The sequence below is a fragment of the Lemur catta genome, chromosome 1 (assembly GCF_020740605.2).
Source record: "Lemur catta isolate mLemCat1 chromosome 1, mLemCat1.pri, whole genome shotgun sequence".
In the NCBI taxonomy this organism is placed as follows: Eukaryota; Metazoa; Chordata; class Mammalia; order Primates; family Lemuridae; genus Lemur; species Lemur catta.
Genome location: NC_059128.1, coordinates 77,951,294 through 77,973,144, shown reverse-complemented (window position 1 = coordinate 77,973,144; position 21,851 = coordinate 77,951,294). Strand labels below are relative to the sequence as shown.

The 21,851-nt window shown below is 36.4% G+C and overlaps 1 protein-coding gene across 4 annotated transcripts in view; it reads right to left on the bottom strand.

Annotated features, from left to right (window-relative positions):
* The window catches only part of WDR76 (WD repeat domain 76), a 46,676-nt gene that overhangs the window by 4,558 nt on the left and 20,267 nt on the right, over positions 1-21,851 (bottom strand). For all 4 annotated transcript variants that reach the window (XM_045540331.1, XM_045540338.1, XM_045540352.1 and 1 more), the window contains 5 exons: positions 20,741-20,894; positions 13,937-14,095; positions 8,530-8,747; positions 7,788-7,940; positions 5,731-5,784 (listed from right to left, as the gene is read on the bottom strand). In XM_045540331.1, coding sequence (XP_045396287.1) covers positions 5,731-5,784; positions 7,788-7,940; positions 8,530-8,747; positions 13,937-14,095; positions 20,741-20,894 — 738 coding nt within the window. The remainder of the gene's footprint in view (positions 1-5,730; positions 5,785-7,787; positions 7,941-8,529; positions 8,748-13,936; positions 14,096-20,740; positions 20,895-21,851) is intronic.

Genomic DNA, 21,851 nt, shown 5'->3' with positions numbered 1-21,851 from the left:
GAAATGAGGAGATGATGGTCAAAGGGCACAAAGTCTCAAAAAGAGAAATGTGTGGAGTTTTTTTTGAGATCTATTGCACAGCATTAGTGTATTACTACAGTTAGTAATAGTTCACAATAGCTAACAGAGTAAATTTCATGAGTTCTCACCACAAAAAATGTTAAGTATTTGAGGTGATAGATATGTTAACTAGCTTGATTTAATTATTCCACATTGTATTCATAAAACATAACATCATTTTGTACCCCATAAATATATATAATTATAAATTTTCCATTTATAATAAAAAAACTAAAAAACTAAAAAGAATAGACAGCCCAGAAATATAAACCAGCCTATATGTGATCAAATGATCTTCAAAAACAGTGCCTAAGACCACACAGTGGGGAAAGAACACTCTCTTCAACAAATGTAAGACCTAAAACTATAAAAGTTCTTTTCATTCTATAGATTGTTTCTTTTGATATGCAGATATTTTTGAGGTTGATGTAATTCTGTTAGTCTACTTTTATTTTTTCTGGCCTGTGCTTTTGGTGTCATGTCCAAGAAAGAACTGCCAAATCTAATGTCCTGAAGCTTTCCCCCCATGTTTTCTCTTAGGAATTTAATAGGCTTAGGTCTTACATTTAGGTCTTTAATCCATTTTTATTTAATTTTTGTATATAATGTAAGGACAACTTCACCCTTTCGCACGTGGATATCCAATTTTTCCAGCACCATTTGTTGAAGAGACTGCTTTTTCCCCATTGTGTGGTCTTGGCAGCATTATTAAAGATCATTTGACCATAAACAGGATATGGGTTCCTCAAAACATTAAAAACAGAATTACCACATGATCCAACAATCCCCCCTCTAGATACATATCCGGAAAAATTCAAGGCAGGATCTTCAAGAGATATTTACACATCCATGTTAACTTGCACCATTATTCACAATAGTCAAGAGGTGAAAGCAATCCAAATGTCCATTGACAGATAAATGGATAAAGAAAATGTGGTATATATACATGCAATGAAATATTATATAGCCTATAAAAGGAGATCCTGCCATATGTTACAACCCTGATGAATGTTGAGGATGTTATGCTAAGTACAATAAGCTAGTCATAAATAGGACAAATTGTATGATTCCACTCATCTGAGATGTCCAAAGTAGTCAAAATCAGCTGGGCACAGTGGGTCATACCTGTAATCCCAGCACTTTGGGAGGCTGAGGTGGGAGGATTGCTTGAGGCCAGGAGTTCCAAGACCAGCCTGGGAAACATAGTGAGACCCCATCGCTACAAAAACTAAAAAAATTAGCCAGGCATGGAGGCACAGGCTTGTAGTCTCAGCTACTTAGAAATGAGAGGATCACTTGAGCTCAGGAGTTCCAGGCTGCAGTGAGCTATGATTAGACACTGTGCTCCAGCCTGTGTTACAGAGCGAGACTATGTCTCTAAAAAAATAAATAAAAAAGTAGTCAAAATCATAGAAACAGGTACAGGTTAAATATCCCTAATCAAAAAATCCAAAATCTGAAATGCTCCAAAATCTGAAACTTTTTGAGCAATATGATGCTCAAAGGAAATCTTCATTGGAGCATTTTAGATTTTGGGGTTAGGGATGTTCAACCAGTAAGCATAATGCAAATATTCCAAAATCTGAAAAAAATCCAAAATCCAAAACACTCTGGTCTCAAGCATTTTGGATAAGGGACACAATCTGTAGTAGAAAGGTTGTTGCCAAGGGCTGAGAGAAGGGGAGAGAGGAAATTAGTGTTTATGGGGACAGAGTTTCAGTTTGGCAAGATGAAAAAGTTCTAGAGATTTATTGTATAACAATGTGAATACTTATAACTACTGAACTGTACTCTTAAAAAGGGTAAGATGGTAAATTTAAAATAAAATTTAATTTAATTTATTTGTTTTATTAAGAAATAAAACATGGGGCCTTTTATAGCTCTCAAAAGCAAAAAGAAAGTACTGTCCCTTTAGTCTTTACACCTTAATACCTTCCTACTGTCCCAAGAATAATTTTTTTAAAAATACACATTAGAAACTGATAAACTAGCCAGTATTACCCTCATCCCAAAGCCAGACAAAAACACTACAAGAAAAAAAAAATCACAGGCCAATATTCCTGATGCACACAGATGCTAAAATCCTCAACAAAATACAAGTAAACCAAATTCAAAACACATTAAAAGGATCATTCACCATGATCAAGTGAGATTTATCCAAGGGATGCAAGGATGGTTCAATATTTGCAAATCTATAAATGTGATACACCACATTAACAGAATGAAGGACAAAAACTACATGATCATCTCAACAGATGCAGAAAAAGCACTTGACAAAATTCAACATTCTTTAATAATAATTTTAAAAAAAGCCCTCTCAACAAATTAGGAATAGAAGGAAACTATCTAAACATAATAAAGGCCATATATGAAAAGCCCACAGTTAACACCATACTCAATGGTGAAAAGTTAAAAGTTTTTCCTCTAAGATAAGAAACAAGACAAGGATTCAAGCCAACAATGGTATGTTAAAAAATAAAAAGAAACAAGACAAGGATGCCCACTCTTGCCACTTCTTTTCAACATAGCACTGTAAGTCCTAGCTAGAGAGCAATTAGACAAGAGGAAGAAATAAGAGGCATTCAAACTGGAAAGGGGCCAGGCGCGGTGGCTCACGCCTGTAATCCTAGCACACTGGGAGGCCGAGGTGGGCGGATCGTTTGAACTCAGGAGTTCAAGACCAGCCTGAGCAAGAGCGAGACCCCGTCTCTACGGAAAAAATAGAAAGAAATCAGCTGGACAACTAAAAATATACAGAAAAAATTAGCCAGGCATGGTGGTACATGCCTGTAGTCCCAGCTACTCCGGAGGCTGAGGCAGTAGGATGGCTTGAGCCCGGGAGTTTGAGGTTGCTGTGAGCTAGGCTGACACCACGGCACTCTAGCCCAGGCAACAGAGTGAGACTCTGTCAAAAAAAAAAAACAAATTGTAAAGAAAGAAATCAATATGTCCATTTGCAGACAACATGATCTTATATATAGAAAACCCTAAAGACTCCACCAAAAATCTGTTAGAACTAATAAATTCAGTAAACTTGTAGCATTTACAAAATCAACTTACAAAAATCAGCAGCATTTCTACACACTGACAACTATCCAAAAAGGAAATCAAGAAAACAATCCCATTTACAAGAGCTACAAAAAAATAAAATACTTAGTAATAAATTTAACCAAGGAGGTGAAAGACCTATACATTGAAAGCTGTAAAATATTGATGAAAGAATTGAAGACACAAATAAATGCAAATATATTCCATGTTGGTCGACTGGAAGAATTAATGTTGTTAAAATGGCCATGCCACCCAAAGTGACCTATAGATTCAATGCAATCCCTATCAAAAGTCCAATGACATTTTTCACAGAAATAGAAAAAACAATGCTAAAATCGTATGTAACCACAAAAGACCCCAAATAGCCAAAGCAATCTTGAGCAAAAAGAACAAAGCCGGAGGCAATCATACTACCTGACTTCAAAGCCATAGTAACCAAAACAGCATGATAATGGCATAAAAACAGACACACAGACCAATGGAACAGAATAGAGAGCCCAGAGATAAATCCATGCATTTAGGGTCAATTGAGTTTTGACAAAGGTGCCAAGAACATGCAATGGGGAAAGGACAGTCTCTTTAATAAATGGTGTTGGGAAAACTTAATATCCTCATGCAGAAGAATAAAATTAGACCCTATCTCACACTATATGCAAAAATAAATTCAAAATAGATTAGAGACTTAAGTATAATTCTGAAAGTGTAAAACTACTAAAAGAAAACTTAGGGGAAAAGCTCCATGACATTGGTCTACGCAATGATTTTTTGAATAGGAACCCAAAAGGACCAGCAACAAAAGCAAAAATAGACAAATGAGATTGCATCAAACTAAAAAGCTTCTGTACAAACATAAAATCAACAGAGTGAAGAGACAACCTACAGAATGGGAGAAAATATTTACAAACCATACATCTGATAAAAGGTTAATAGCCATAATATATAAGGATCTCAAACAACAATAGTGAGAAAATAAATAACCCACTAAAAAAATGGGCAAAGGAACTGAATAGCCCCTTCTCAAAAGAAGACATACGAATGGCCAACAGTTATATGAAAAAAATGTTGAACATCACTAATTATCAGAGAAATGCAAATTAAAACCACAATGAGATACCACCTTGCACCTGTCAGAATAGCTATTATCAAAAAGACAAAAGATAGCAAATATTGGTAAAGATGTGGAGAAAAGGGAACCCTCATACACTCTCAGCAAGAATGCAAACTGGTGTAGCCATAATGGAAAACAGTATAGCAATTCCTCAAAAAATTAAAAATAGAACTACCACATGATCCAGCAATCTTACTTCTGGTTATCCATCCAAAGGAAGTGAAATCAGCATGTCAATGAGATATACATGTTCCCATGTTCATTGCAGCATTATTCACAATAGCCTAGATATGGAATCAACCTAACTGTCCATCAATAAGTGAATGGATAAAGACAATGTAGAATATACACACAATGGAATACTATGCAGCCTTAAAAAAGAATGAAATCTTTTCATTTGTGATAACATGGATGAACCTGAAGGACATTATGTTAAATAAAATAAACCAAGCAGAGAAAGACAAGTACCACATGATCTCACTTATATGTGGAATCAAAAAACATTGAACTCACAGAAACAGAGATTAGAAGGGTAGTTAACAGGGGCTGGCTGGCAGTGAGGAGGAAGGTTGGGAAGGTGTTGGTCAAAGAATAAAAATTTCAGCTAGATAGGAGAAATAAGTTCAAAAGATCTATTGTACATCATGGTTGACACATAGCTGATAACAACATATTACATTCTTGAAGATAACAATTAATAAGAGAGTAGATTTTAAGTGTTCTCACCACAAAAAAATGAGTATAGGAGGTAATGCATGTTACCTCAATTTAGCCCTTCCACAATGTATATATATTTCAAAACAATATGCCATACATGATAAACATATAATTTTTGTCAACTAAAAAAACAAAATTGTAGACCTAAAAAAAAAGAAACTGATAAACTGGAACAAATAAAGTTTGAAAAAGGAAATGTAGAGGAAAAAACTTCTGAAAAAGGAAATGAACATATTCAAGTATAGCCTCTACAGACTATAAAACTCATGAAGCAACAATCAATATGTATCACACACCCTGTCCCCAACTTCATAAATACTGATAAAGTGGAATATCTAGGGAGAAGGCACTGAGTAAAGTTTCATGTAAAATACACACACACAAATTCAAAGTAGTCGATGAGAGAGGATAATCAAAGAAATGAAGTGGGAAGGTGGGGAAGCCCTCTAAATCCAGAATATACAGGCACAAATAAACAGAGCATAGCCTCATCAGCAAGTGAGTAAGGTAACATGAATAATTCTGGTTGGAATAAAGTCATTAACCTTAACCAAAAATAACCTCTCACCTACAGAGAATAGCTACTGACTAAAAGAGACTGAACCTCTTTGTAGACACAGGGAACCTGGAAGCAAGAACCCTGCTGGATAGGAACTAGCAAACTGGGACACTTATACAATGTAATACAAAGATCAGGCCTATTACATCTCTTTGACGATCAGATGTCTAATGTATGCACTCCAACAAATAGCTTATAATATTCCAGGGTCTACATAATTTGGCAGATGAAAGCCTACCTGATGGTGGTGAGGAGAGGAATCTGAGAGGATATACAGCTGCTGTCAAAGATCCTGCAAAATAAAGATCAAGAATAGAGTAATACATTCTTTTTATTGTTTCTTAAAAATTTTCTGAAATAATATCAGTGTACTTAATATGCTTCCCATTGGTTCATGGCATGAAATATATTGTTATTTTAAAATATGTAGGATAAGGCTCTAGCAAACCTCAGCTAATACATTAAAAGTTACAACGGATATTATAAAATTCAGTGCTTATAGTTTAGTGTACAAATCATCTATTTAAACACTGTTACTCCAAACTTGAAATGTACATTCTAAAGTGATAATCTGGGCCGGGCGCGGTGGCTCACACCTGTAATCCTAACACTCTTGGAGGCCGAGGCAGGTGGATCGCTCGAGGTCAGGAGTCCGAGACCAGCCTGAGCAAGAGCGAGACCCCGTCTCTACTAAAAAATAGAAACAAATTATCTGGCCAACTAAAAATACATATAGAAAAAATTAGCTGGGCATGGTGGCGCATGCCTGTAGTCCCAGCTACTTGGGAGGCTGAGGCAGGAGGATTGCTTAAGCCCAGGAGTTTGAGGTTGCTGTGAGCGAGGCTGACGCCACGGCACTCACTCTAGCCTGGGCAACAGAGCAAGACTCTGTCTCAAAAATAAATAAATAAATAAATAAAGTGATAATCTGGACTCTAAAAGTACATTCAGATTTACAATAGTGCGGGACATACATAAGGGTAGTCTGAAAATGCACAAATAATCTCTAAGCACATGCACATATCAAGTGCAATTTCCCTATGCGACTCATCAGTTCAGAGCCTGATGGTGTTATTTCCAGGTGCTGACCAGACAAAGACCAACCAGCAACCAAGAAGAGGAGTTCTTGTGGGGCAGCTGGAGAGGAGTCCAGAAGCCTCCACTGAGTACACCAGCAGAAAGAAACTAACCACATCACCACCACCGCCCCCTTCTCCTTGGGCCTAAGGGTTCCAGTGTGGTTTCTTGACATAGAGCTCATGCCTAATTAGATTACCACAAAGCCAAACACTAATGGTTAATGTAACAAGAGTAAAACTCTGCAGTGTAAATGAACAGAAATGAGACAAATAGGTAGCACTTAGAACAAAGGAAACTACATGTGTGGAAAGGGGATGCTGGGATTCCATTTCTGGTGACTAACTCTCTTACTACATCACCTGGTAATGCTCACAGACTTTGTAGAAACTAACTGGGCACCTGTCACATACTGCAGGCCATGCTTTTCCCAATAGGTGGGTCCACGCTGAAATTAGGTGCCATTCTGGAGCATGGCCCACAGCACAAACTCAGTAGATATTTGCTGAATGAATAATGAATAAATTCCAAAATCATTTAAGGTAAAAGTCTCATAAACTGAGAAGTGCTTGCAATTTTAAGCAAAAGCAGGGATTTTAAAAGAGGACAAAATCATTTTCCTTTGTGGTTACACTAACATTCTCCACATCTTTCTCTACTAACATTATTTTCTGAGTTTTGTTCAAATGGTTATATTACATTTTTAAATCCATTTTTAGGAAGTAGCTATAGAAAGGTACCAAAGCTAAAACCCTAGGACTATAAAATTATATCGAATAGTTTGCATAGAAGCCCAAAGCCCAATTTGTGCTGTTTTCTGCCTGCTCATGGTCTGGGGCTCTGCAATTTCCATTCAGCATGTCACTTGTTAGGGAAGACCCCACTGTCCCCAAAGTATGCTAAAATTATCTCCCTTCCAAGATACCACACAGCCTGGTTTCTGGGATTCTTCAGTGCTGAAAAGGAAACCTGACCATCAACTCCCCAGGGTAACTATAGACCTTCTTTACCAGTCTCAAGGAAATTCCCAGGACCCAAAAACTGCTGAAAAGCCATTAAGTACAGGTCATTCGTCTTTGGGAACCTAGATTCAGCCACAAAACAATAACACTAGTGATCAAATAGGGAACACCAATAAACAAAGCGTTTGGTTTACTGACAAAATAGCTACAGACCATTTAGACTCCTTAAAAACTTATTTCTACCTTCCCAATTTACCTCAGCTTACAATCAGCACATGTGGTCACGACTCTGTTACCAGTGAGAGGTGAAAAATAGGCTGAAGCAATGCTCTTTGTATGTTCAGTCAAAGAAATCAAAGGCTGGCTTCCCCTGGCATCTAGGCGCCTTGCATCATAAATATGAATATCCCTGAAATGGGAGGAATAATTATCAATGTTGCCCCAGTACATATAATGAGCCTCTGGAATAGGGCTGAACATAAGTTATACACTTAAATACTTGCTACACTGAAGAACATTTAAGACAGAATCCCCTAATCCTCTGTATTAATTTAACAAACACTGGTATAGATAAAAGTAAACTACTAGAAAAATCCCAGAACTACAAAAGATATATGTAACTTGTGTGTATAGAGATACAAGTTTCTAGTTGGTTTTCTAATCTTCCAAGAAAAAAGTTAACACAGATCAACACGTCATATATAACTTTTTTCTTAAAATTTTAAATTTTCTTCTCATAAGACTAGAAGTAGATGCATATAATGCCAAGGAAAACACAAATACATATTTCTTTCAGTATTTCCACTACTTATTAAATCCAAAAGAGTTTCTCATTTTCAAAAAAAAAAAAAAATCACTCAAAAAACCTCAACCAATATAGAAAGGAAAATTATTTAGCCTTTGGATATCACCAAGGTCAAATATCTTTGACAACCAAACTAAACCAAGTATTCATGACATTAAAAGACATAAATCATAAAATTTTATAAAGAACATACCTCAATCCTGCAGTCATAAAATACTGTCTATGCACTGGGTGGACATGAATAGTTCTTATTTTTGCCAAAGAAGAATTGATAAGTTTCTCATAAGAAGCTCCAGGTGTCCGTCTATCTACCAGTGACATATTTCCATCCCAGTGTGCTACTATTAAAGTAGAGGCATCTTCTGCCAAGAAGTCAAAGGAAGAAAAGCTACTTCTTTCATTTCTATACACCTAAGAATATAAATAACAATCTTCTTTTAAAGAAAGTCAATGCATAAATTCTTTGGTAAAAGGGTTACAAAACATTTTACCGAAATAACCTCATTTATCCTCCCATCAACCCCATAAGAAGCATAAGACAAAATGGAAACAAAGTGAGGGTATTTAGGATATGTATTACCTCAAGCATTTATCATTTCTGTCTGTTAGGAACACTTTAAGTCCTTGCTTCTAGCAATTTTGAAATACACAATACATTGTTGTTAACTATAGTCACCCTAGTCTCCTATCAAACGTTAGAACTTATTCCTTCTATCTACCTGTAAAATTTTTAAAACTAGAAACAAAGGCACTGATCAGCTATGAGGCTTGCCTACCATTGAAATGGCCCATCTACCCATGGCAGGGCTACATCCCAAATCTCTTAAACCCAGTAAACCTCAGTTCCAGATCTACCTTGTGAAATTTACCAGAAAATGAATTGAATCCAAATTCTATACAATTGAAATTATATCTTAACATACAAAGTAACTATGCCAACCAGGTCTAAGATATATGGCTGAATGTTCATCTATTCTTGGTAGAAAAGTAAATAGATAAAAATTTTTGACAGTTAAATCAGGCTATATCTATTAAAATATTTAATGCTTATACTCTGACCCAATAATTTCACTAAGAGATATATGATGCCTGCTAAAAGAATGCTTATTATAATAGCAAAAAGAAGCAACCTAAATATCCACCAACAGACATGTGTTTAAATAAATAATGGTACATCTCTACTTTGAAATACCATGCAATGCTAAAAAGAATGAGGTAGTTTTTTATATTATTAACTGTCCAAGATAGACTATTAACTGAAAAAAACAAGTTGCAAAAAGCTATGTATGTAGTATGAATCCATTAGTGTAACGAAGGGAAGATAAAAATCTTTATCTATAGTCTTGTAAGTATATGTGCTTTGTGGAAGCATACTCAAGATATACAACAATGGTTACTTCTGAGAATGGGGGAGGGCAAATTTACTTTCATACTCTGTTTACTGTAAATATTTTTTATCACAAGCATGTTGTCGTTATAATTTCTTAATCACATACAATCCATAGTACTATCACTTTGGATTTAGGGCTAACACACTTAAAGAACAAAACATAAATATCAAGTAAGAGAGAATGACCACAATTCTTATTGTTGAATCATGAATTGCTGCTGATTTTTAGTTTTAATAAGCATTATTATAAACTAAGTTTAATAAATGAATATACTAAAGGTATCATAACCTCCCACTCCCAAAAAACCCCGATACATACAAATGAAACTTGAAGTATTCAGTCAGTATATTAAAATGATTAAGAGCAGAGGTTTTGGACTCAGACAAACCCAAGTGCACATTCTAGTTCTGCCATCTATGTCCTTGAGCAAGCTAATAAACCTCTCTTTGTCTCAGTTTCTTCATCTGTTAAATGGCATAACATTACTTCTTTTATAGGTTGTTATAAGGCTTAATAATATAAATATAAAGCACACTCAGGATAGTGCCTAGCACATGGTAACTGTTCGGGAACAGTAGTATCGGAAACAAATTACTGATACGTGCAACAGCATTGTGCTAAGTGAAAGAAGCCAGATACAAAAAGACTACATACAATTCCATTTGCTTGACATTCTGGGAAAGGCAAAATTATAGGGATAGAAACCACATCAATGATGCGCAGGGGTGGCAGACAGGAAGAGAAGAATGACTACAAAAGGTCATAAAGTAATTTTCAGGGAAGACAAAGATTTTCTATATTTTGATTGTAGTGGTTACACAGGTGTATACAATTAACCAAAATGCATGGACTTATATGCCTAAAAAGATAATTTTTAATGTAATTTATACTTCAAAAAACATGACTTTAAAAAAATAGGTGGAGAACTCTTACAACTCAATAAGAAATGTAAATAACCCAATTAAAAAATGGGCAAAGGATCAGAACAGACATTTCTCTAAAGAAATACAAATGGCCAATAAGCACATGAAAAGATGCTGAATATCATTAATCATTAGGACAATGTAAACCACAATTATATATCACTTTACACTCACTAGGATGGCTATACTTGCCAGCAATAACAAGTGTTGGCAAGTATGTGAAAAAACTAGAACCCTCGTTCACCGATAGTGGGTATGTAAAATGGTGCAGCTAATTGGTGAAACAGTTGGACAGTTACTCAAAATGTTAAGCATAGAGTTACCATATGGACCCAGCAATTCCACACCTAGGAATATACCCAAGAGAAATGAAGGCGTATGTCCACACAAAAATTCGTACATGAATGTTTATACCCGCATTATTTGCAATAGTACAAAAATGGAAACAACACAAATGTTCATCAACTGATGAATGGATGATTAAAATGTGGTACCTGGTATATGCATACAATAGAATATTATTCAACCATAGAAAGGAATGAAGTAATGATAATGCTACAACATGAATGAACTTTGAAAACATTTTGCTAAGTGAAAGAAGCCAGTCACAAAAGACCATAAATTGTACAATTCCATTTATATGAAATGTCCATGACAGGCAATTGTATCGAATCAGAAAGTAGATTAGTGGCTGCCTAGGGACTGGGAAAGGGGGAAATTGGGAATGACTGGAATGGGCAAGGCATTTCTTTTTAGGTTGATGAAAATGTTCTAAAATTAGACTGTGGTAATGGTTGCACAACTATGAATTTACTAAGAACTATTGGATTTTATAGCTTAAACGGGTGAACTTTATGGTATGTGAATTATATCTCAGTAAAGCTGTTTAAAAAATAAGTAGAATCCATTATTATTACTGACTGATAAATATAGATGCATCTTTAAATTCAAAACTCTAATTTTCTGTAAGAATATAAACAAATACAAACAGAAGGTGACTGACATAGATAACTACATGGTTGTATACTAATAACCAAAAGAGGTTTTTTCACAAAAATTATCTGATTTAATCCATAATTTATAACACATCTATTTCTAACAAAGATTTGAAATATCAGTGTTGCTTTTTGTGACAACAATGTTGCTTTTAAAAACCTGTTTTTAAAAAGGTAGAGCCGCTGTGTGCCTATAGTCCCAGCTACTGAGGGCTGAGGCTGGCGGATCACTTGAACACAGGCGTTCAAGGCCAACTGGGCAGCATAGCAAGACTCGCCGCTGAAGCAAAAAAAAAAAAGGGGGCAGGCAAGTATAATTTAATAAAAGTAGAAATCAAATTTAAAAGAAAAACAAAGACAGAGATAAGAAACTGTATTTCTTCTAATTGTCAGTATTAGGAAATCAAGACTGACCAGGAACGCAGCATTAATAGTCTTGAAAGTCTTTTTTCACATGGTTAAAAACAAACCTAAAGGGGCTTAAGCACATTCATTCTTAAGAAAAAACCCCAAAACTCAGCAGAGACAAAAAGCCTCCTCAGTTGTAAAAAAGATCATTTAGGAATTCAGTGAAGAATAAAAGCAGTTACATCATATACTATAATTATTACAATAATTATTTGAAAACCCTTTTAAAAATAATTATGAATCATCCATACATGGATTGTTTGGAATGATTACAAAGATATCAGAATGTCTTAATTTTGAGTACTGGCTTACATAAAAAAAGTAACACATAAAATTAGATCAATTAGTATTTACAAAACAACTTTAGTGATGAGTACACTGTTCTCTGCATTGTATGTCACATACCGGTTGTTCTTAAGTTGAGTACCTCTAAATATGTTAAAAGTCCCATTCAGAATAAGACAAAGGATGAAAATCTACATCTAAACCATCCTGGCCGGGCTTGGTGGCTCACTCCTGTAATCCTAGCACTCTGGGAGGCCGAGGCGGGAGGATCACTCAAGGTCAGGAGTTCAAGACCAGTCTGAGCAATGGTGAGACCCCGTCTCTACTAAAAATAGAAAGAAATTAGCTGGATAACTAAAAATATATAGAAAAAATTAGCCAGGCATGGTGGCGCATGCCTGTAGTCCCAGCTACTTGGGAGGCTAAGGCAGAAGGATCGCTTGAGCCCAGGAGTTTGAGGTTGCTGTGAACTAGCCTGATGCCACAGCACTTTAGCCCAGGCAACAGAGCAAGATTCTGTCTCAAAAAATAAAAATAAAAAAATAAATAAACCATCCTAAATTTCACAAAGATTAAAATCCATATTAAGAAAAAAAAGTTCAGGTGGCTCATGTTTGTAATCCTAGCACTCTGGGAGGCCAAGGCAGGAGGATTGCTTGAGGTCAGGAGTTCGAGACCAGCCTGAGCAAGAGCCAGACCCTGTCTCTACTAAAAATAGAAAAAAAATTAGCCAGGCATGGTGATACATGCCTGTAATCCCAGCTACTCAGGAGACAGAGGCAGGAGGATCACTTGAACCCATGAGTTTGAAGTTGCAGTGAGCTATGATGCCACTGCACTCTAGCCCAGGTGACAGAGCAAGACGTCTGGGCTCAAGCGATCCCCCTGCCTCAGCCTCCCAAGTAGCAGGGACTATAGGCACGTGCCACCAAACCTGGTTAATTTTTCTATTTTTAGTAGAGACAAGGTCTCGCTCTTGCTTAGGCTGGCCTCGAACTCCTGACCTCAAGTGATCCTCCCACCTCAGCCTCCCAGAGTGCTAGGATTACAGGTATGAGCCACCACACTCACGGCCGTAATGAATTTCTTTACTGTCTTTTTTGTCATGCATAAGATTCATCCCCACAAAATTCATGTCCACAAAGGCCAGGATGATGAAAAAAGTGTAATAATAATTTTTGTCCTGAATGAAGATGTACAAGTGTTAAGCCTAAAAATAGAAACATATGTTATTTTATTTAAAAGCTTTTTGCAAAAAAAAAATTAATAAGAGCAAACACTTACTATGTGCCAGGCTCCAAGTATTTTACCTACATTAACTCATTTAATCCTCATGACAACCTTGTAAGGTAGATACTGTTACTATCTCATTTCACAACTAAGGAAACTGAGGCGGCAAAGACATTAAGTTACTTGTCAAGGTCACACAACTCGTTAAAGATGGTCTGGGATTTGAACTTAGGTAGCAGTATTGTTCTAAAAGTCCCCATGCTATATAACTTCTCCCAATGTGGCTGCTATAATAATCATTCATGTGGCATTTCATAAAGAATCCAGAATATCATCTGAGGTTTGCATGTAAACACATTAACATTTACCTCTTCAAAAATCTCCCTGGAAAAATCTCCACAGCGTAATGTGCCATCATAGCTCAGTGACAATATATGGGCCGGATTGGCAGGTGAGAAGTAAAGACAGCTAACTGATTGACTATGGGGTTGAAAAACATAAACCGCATCTTCTTTAGGTTGCTGGGTCTGAAAGAGAGTTGCGGGTAGGGAGAGAGACAAAAACTAGTGAAAATGAATATTTGCTGGTATTATGTCATTAAAGCATTTACATATGGACTATATTGTCTTTTCTTAGCCTATAATTGCACCCACTCTCCCATTCAGAAAGTCGGAATAAACTTTATACTGTCACTAACATACTTTTTTCTAATTTTCAGTTCAACAGTATCAAGTCACATTAATTTTAAGTGTCCAGCTTTTTGTAACTAGCAAACTAGTTTATAAATTACTGTTGACTTCAGTTCATGAAATCCTCAGGAAATGAGAAATCTACTCTTTATTTCACACATGGCATAATTACTTCCAAAAACAGTATCAATACCACTAACACTTTGCTTCCCGAAGTAGGCTTATATATAACATTATCATTCTCAGTATAATTTTCATAAGGTAATTGGTCTTGGCACAAAATAATAGTTTTAAAAGTACTCTGTCAGGCCAGGTGCAGTGGCTCACACCTGTAATCCTAGCACTTTGGGAGGCTGAGGCAGGAGGATCGCTTGAGGTCAGGAGTTTGAGACCAGCCTGAGCAAGAACGAGACCGCATCTCTACTAAAAACAGAAAAAATTAGCCAGGTGCAGTGGCACGTGCCTGTAGTACCAGGTACTTGGAAGGCTGACGCAAGAGGATTGCTTGAGTCCAGGAGTTTGAGGTTGCACTGAGTTATGATGATACCACTATACTCTACTGGGGTCAACAGAGTGAGACTCTGTCTCAGAAGAAAAAAAAAAAGTACTCTATCTTCTAAATACACCGCAGAAGTTCATCTATTTTTACATTTCCATATTAATATTATTATTTCTGGCTAGACGTGGTGGCTCACACCTGTAATCCCAGCACTCTGGGAGGCCAAGGAGGAAGGACTGCTTGAGGCCAGGAGTTCAAGACCAACCTGAGCAACATAACAAGACCCCATCATTACAAAAAAATTTTTTTTAATCAGCAAGGCATTGTAGTGTGTGCCTGCAGTCCTAGCTACTGGGGAAGCTGAGACAGTAGGACCACTTGAGCCCAGGAATTTGAGGTTACAGCAAGCTATTCACACCACTGCATTGCAGCCTGGGTAACAGTATGAGACTCTGCTGTCTCTAAAAAAAATAAAAGAAAAGAAACATAAAAGAATATGAAAAATAAAGGATTTAAATATATATATAAAAATAACTACTTCGAAGGATTACCTTTTCCACAACTGGATTGCTGATTGCCACCTCCTGCGAAGTCAATTTTCAGATTTGGTAAGTTATGTTCCTATGCCCTATGGCTTATATATGAACCAGAGTAACTATCACCTCCATGTTTGACTTAGTCTGCTCTGAAATCGTCATGCATTTTTGCTTTCTTCTTTTTTATTTTAAATTTTAAAATGACGATTTTTTTTTAAAGGAAAGAAAGAAATGGAAGGGAAAGGGGAAGAAAAAGATTTACAATCACACATACTCTTCCTGCTACCCAGAGTTAGCCACTGTTGACATCTTGACATATTTGTTTACAACATTTATTTTCTAGAAAAACAAAACTCTCCCTTGTTATAAAGAACTCAAACAATATAGAAATGTACAAAGATGAAAGTTTTAAAAAAATCACTCCAAATCCAAAATTACTAGTAAAATATTAAGTAAGCATTATAGATATCTTTATATGTACCTATACAGATAGAATGACAGAGAGGAGAAATTTTTAAAAAATAAGACCATGCCATATATATATATCCCATTTTTAATAGTATTAAATTGAACTATACTTCAAAATAGTAAAAGAAAATTAGGCTAAAGGAATTTTTGAACTTATAATGATATCTCCTGCAAAGGCAAAAGTATAAAACATAAAGCATAAAAAGTATAAAACATAAAGTCATTATGTTTTTTACCTTTTTAACTGTCTTAATTCCAGACAGTTTCTATTGATTAGAGAATATTATTCTCACCTTTCCTTCAATTGTCCCTTTTTCCATCTCTGTATTTTGTGATATTATTATTTTTGTCTAGGTTGATAATATTCACATTGAGTTCTGTAACCAAAATTCCTATGACTGTTTAATATTAGTTCTACGTGTAAATGGGTCCAGTGCTCATCAGTTTTTTGCCAATCTTTTCCATTCCTAAATTCTTAATTTTGATTTAATTGGCTGGAATCTGCTGTCAAGCAGTTGTTTCCAGTGGGTCTTGAACTTCTTTAGTTTTTTCACATGTGAGAGTATCTTCCTGCTGCCTTTACACTAGAACAATATCATTGGCTGGGTAAGTATTCCAGGGTCACATTTCTTTCTCTCAGAACTTTGTAGACATTACATTAATTGTTGCTGTAGAAAACTGAAGTGAGCTGGGCTTTTCCTCTCGAATTTGTTTTTTCAGCCTGAAAAATTCTTTATCCACTAAATTACAAATTTCCCTGGAACACGGTATATTCACTCAATTGTCAATTCTGTCTTCATTTCAGGAAAATCTCTTTGACTATACTTTCTGTTCCACTTATTGGATCATCTTTGTCTATCCTTTTCTTTTGGCTTTGCTTTTAAGGCTTTTTCATCTGTGTTTGAGGTTACCTCAAATCTTTAATGTCTGTAATCCAATCTTCAGTACTGTCTATTCTGTTCTGTGCTATTGTCTAATTTATTATTTTCATTGATGTTTCTTTCCTTAGTTCTGCAATCTTTTTAAATCACATTCTGTTGTTTTATCATCTCATCTATGAGCTTTATTTTACCAAACTAATGTTACTAATTTGCTCGACAGCAGCACTGCCCAAAAGAACTTTCTAAGATGACAAAACTGTTAAATAACCCACCATCCAATATGTTATCCACCAGCCATGTGTGGCTGTTAGGCACTTGAAAATGTACCTGGTGTAACTGAAGAATGGAACTTTCAGTTTTAATTAAATTTTTTTTTTTTGAGACAGAGTCTCACTCTGTTGCCCTGGCTAGAGTGCTGTGGCATCAGCCTAGCTCACAGCAACCTCAAATTCCTGGGCTCAAACAATCCTTCTGCCTCAGCCTCCCGAGCAGCTGGGACTACAGGCAGCACCACCATGCCTGGCTAATTTTTTCTACATGTATTTTTAGCTGTCCATATAATTCTATTTTTAGTAGAGACAGGGTCTCGCTCTTGCTCAGGCTGGTCTCGAACCACTGAGTTCAAACAATCTGCCCACCTCGGCCTCCCAGAGTGCTAGGATTACAGGCATGAGCCACCGGGCCCGGCCATCAATTTTTTAATTAAATTTTTTTTATTTTTTATTTTATTATTTTTATTTTTTTTAGAGACAGGGTCTCACTGTTGCTCAAGCTGGAGTGCAGTGGTGCGATCATAGTTCACTATAACTTCAAATTCCTGGACTCAAGTAATCCTCCTGAGTAACTAGGACTACATGTGCATGCCACCACACCTGGCTCATTTTTAAAAAATTTTTTGCAGAGACGGAGTGTCTTGCCATGTTGCCCAGGCTGGTCTTCTGGCCTCAAGTGATCCTTCCAATCCTCTGCCTCTCAAAGTGCTGAGATTACAGGCATGAGCCACCATACCCAACTAAGTTTAAATTTAAATAGTCTCACGTGACTAACAGCTAATATATTGAATAGTACAGCTCTATGGTCTGAAGCAACCATGGAGAATTTCCTTCCTTTCCTTATGTTTTTCTTCTAGGTCTGTCTTTTCCATGCTAGGTTCTTTTGCTATTGTTTTTACTATAGTGTTTGTCTAGTTCCCATATAATTGCTTTTCATTTTCTTTTTATTTGCTTGAATTGCTCTGTCCAGGCTAGTTGTTCTGATATAATAGGACATCTCAATTTTTTTCTCCCAGTATCTGGTATCAGTTCATTTTTCCCTCAGAGCTACACTACAAGGAGAGGCTTTTCTATAACCAGGAAGAAAGACGGAGGCAGAAGGAGGGAGGTAGATAGTTGCATTTAGCTGAAGCAGTATGTAGCATTTGTTGGAATTCCTAGACTCTGAGATTTTATTATTTCATAACAGGATTCACACCACCTATTTGCGGGGGGAGGAGGGAGGTTATACCATTCCCATGGACCAAGAAAACTTTCTTTGTAGAGAATTAGTCCTACTATTCACTTTCCCTACTTCTCCTATTTTTCCTCAGCAGCCATTTCCCTTTTCCTCACTCAAAGAGAAAAAAATCTGAATACTCAGTGTGCTTCTCTCTAGTTTTGAGAATATAAGAGGAAAGTCTCAGGATTTGGCCAATTCACCAGTATGGATTTTGGGGGTAGGGCAGGGCAAAAGCAAACTATGCTGTCCCCCAGTGCTACAGAATTTGTTGCTACCCTTGGTGGCTAGTTTTTGAAGTACACTACATTATGTATGGCTCTTTCTTATTGCAGTAAGTTTTTTTTTTTCTTACTCACTTGACAATTTTTTGTTCATTCTATGGGAAAATTCCTATGCCCCATTTTAGTCTTAATATACCAGGTTAAGAGTGCCTGTAACTACCTTAAACCTAAACGAGTCAGGACCAGTTTCTTTTATGCCTAGAAACTACTATCTGTGCATACTGGATTGGAACGGAAAAACTGGAAATACAAACACCAGTTAAGGCTATTATGGTAGGCCGGGCTCAGTGGCTCATGCCTATAATCCTAACACTCTGGGAGGCCAAGGCGGGAGGACTGCTTGAGCTCAGGAGATCGAGATCAGCCTGAGCAAGAGCAAGACCCTGTCTCTACTATAAACAGAAAAATTAGCTGGGTGTGGTGGCATGTGCCTGTAGTCCCAGCTACTCAGGAGGCTCGCTTGAGCCCAGGAGTTTGAGGTTGCAGTGAGCTATGATGACACCACTGTACTCTAGCCAGGGCAACAGAGTGAAATCTGAAATCCTGTCAATCAATCAATCAATAAATAAATATATATGTGAGCATAAAAGATCTTATAGGGATCACAAAAATGTTCTAAAAATGGATTATGATAGTTATGCAACTCAGTAAACTTATTAAAAATCATTGAATTGTAAATTTAAACTGGGTGGATTTTATATGTAAATTATACTTCAATAAAGTATATTTTTTTAAAAAACTGGGAGATCTAGGGGATGAACACAGGACAGGCAAAATTATACTGCTCTTAAGCTTGCTGAATCTGTTAATAACATGGCCAAATGTCCTGGAAAATTAGAAGGTTAATGGAGATATTGGACTACAGAGACCTAGTAATATAGATTTTTGGAGTCACCAGGAAAGATATGAAAAAGGGACTTTTCTATATATATATATATATGTCTTCAGCTCTGTACACATCAATCCACCCTAAAAAGATCTTCACTTAACAGTGCTAATTCTCAATTTTTCCTTTTCAAAATTCTTCAAGAAGTAGTCTTTATCCATTGCTTCCGCTTCTTCCACCATCCCATACTTTCTTAATCTCCTAGAGGCTCTGTTCCTTCCTTAAGTCATCATCAAAGCTATTCTCTCAACTCACGAATGGGACCTTATTTTCAAAACCAATGTCTTTTTCTTTGCTCCCATTCTTTCTGACTCCTCTGCAAGAGGCCCTGCCAACCTCCCATCCTTGAAACTCATCTCTTGACTTCTATTCTGATCCTCTTCCCACTTCCCTGCTTCAGTTTTCTTTGCTAAACCCTTTCACCTCCTACCTAACTAACATCTTATTAAATAAGAGAGAGGCTACGATCCTAAAACAGGAGAGAATTTGTGGTTTTTCTGTCTTCGCACTTGCAAAATTTGTTTATAAACCCCAACTAGCTTCAAGTCACCATTGTTTCTTCATCTCCTTTAATTTTCCTTATGGCATTTTTCATGTCTTTGTTCTACTTCCCCAATTAGAAAATAAATTCAGAGAATATAAAGTTGGCTTTTCTCAATTTTGTAACTACTGAAAGCACTTAATGCAGAACTATATGCACAATGAATGGAATTCAGTATCTGTTTCTGACTCATCAAAAGATGACAAAAATCGTCCCAGGCAGTTCCCTGGGAAGACATTTTGATCCAGCTTAGAGACTGTGTCTTAGTCCATTCAGACTGCTATAATAAAATACCATAAACTGAGTGCCTTATAAATAACAAAAATTTATTTCTCACATTTCTGATGGCTATGAAAACCAAGACCAAAGTTCCAGCTGATTAAGTGTCTGGTAAGGGCCTACTTTCTGGTTCACAGCTGTATCCTCACATGGTGGAAAGGGCAGTGGTCTCTCTTGGGCTTCTTTTATAAAAAAGGTCACTAATCCCATTCATGATCTCAGCACCTCCCAAAGGCCCTGACTCCTAATACCATCACCATGAGGGGTATTTCAACATATGAATTTGGGGGGTAACAAAAACATTCAGACCACAGCAGACCATATTTTAAACATAACTAGAAAACTAAGAACTTTGTGTGATCTTTTCATATATACATTTAAAGTTTTAATAAAGCTTCCTGGCAGTTAATGCATGCCCAGATGGCTAATGATATTCAAGCTAAAAATGCTGAAGTTCTATAAAGCAAATTTAAATTCCTCCAGATTTCTAAAACTTGGAATCATAAAGCACAAAACTATAAGTTTCAAGCAACATTTATAAACACATGCCTCTAGTCTATTCTCTTCTAGACTATTTGCTTCAAACTTAGTATCTTCAAAAAATTAATAATAACTTACCAAATCCCAAAGTCCAACTTGTCCAAATTTGGCTCCAGCTGCTACCAAAGTTCTAGTTTCTGATGGGTGGAGAGCCATTGAGAATATTGGGCCTTTAGTAACTTTCTGAACAGTATCTTGACTAATGACCATGCCATTTAAATTAGCTTTGTAGCTAAGAAAATTAAAAAGTTAAATTTTATAAGAAAACTAATCTCAATAGTCAAAATAAGTAAAAGATGAGTCAAAAAAGAAATATCACAATTAGTAAATAAATGTAGGAAAGTATTCAACCTCTTAGTAACCAAGGAAATCAAATTAAACAATGTGATACTATTTTTCTCTTATAAAATTACCCTTGATGATTTTAATAACACCAAAAATTATTAATAATAGGCTACCGTTAAACATACACACTCACATATATTGCTCATGGCAGAGTAAATTCATATAAGATTTTTGGAAGGAAAAAAGAGATTTTTGGAAAACAATTCAGCAATGTGTACTAAACACCATAAAAATGTACACAATACGTGACTCATCAGTCCCACTTCTGGGAATCTATCCTAAGGAAAAAACCCATTATCACACACATTCACTTCAACAAATACACACACACACACACACACACACACACACACACGCACACAAACAAACAAACACACAAAACCAGAGGAGCCAGGTATAGTGAGTGGTTCATGCCTATAACGCAAGCAACTTGGGAGCCTGAAGCAGGATGATCACTTGAGGCCAGGAGTTCAAGACTAGCTTGGGCAACATAGTGAGACCCCATCTCTAAAAAAGTGAAAAAAATTAGCCAGAGTGGTGGTATGTGCCTGTAGTCCCAGCTACTTGGGAGTCTGCAACAGGAGGATCACTTGAGCCCAGGGGTTTGAGGCTACAGTGAGCTATGATCACACCACTGCACTCCAGTCTGGGCAACAGAGTCAAATCTCATTTCTTAAAAAAAAAAAAAAAAAAAAGGGAGGGCCAGGCATGGTGGTTTATGCCTGTAATTCCAGCACTTTGGAGGCAGAGGTGGGAGTATCGCTTGAGCCCAGGAGTTCAAGACCAGTCTGGGCAACATCTCTACAAAAAATTAAACAAAACACAACTCAAATACTAAACAGGT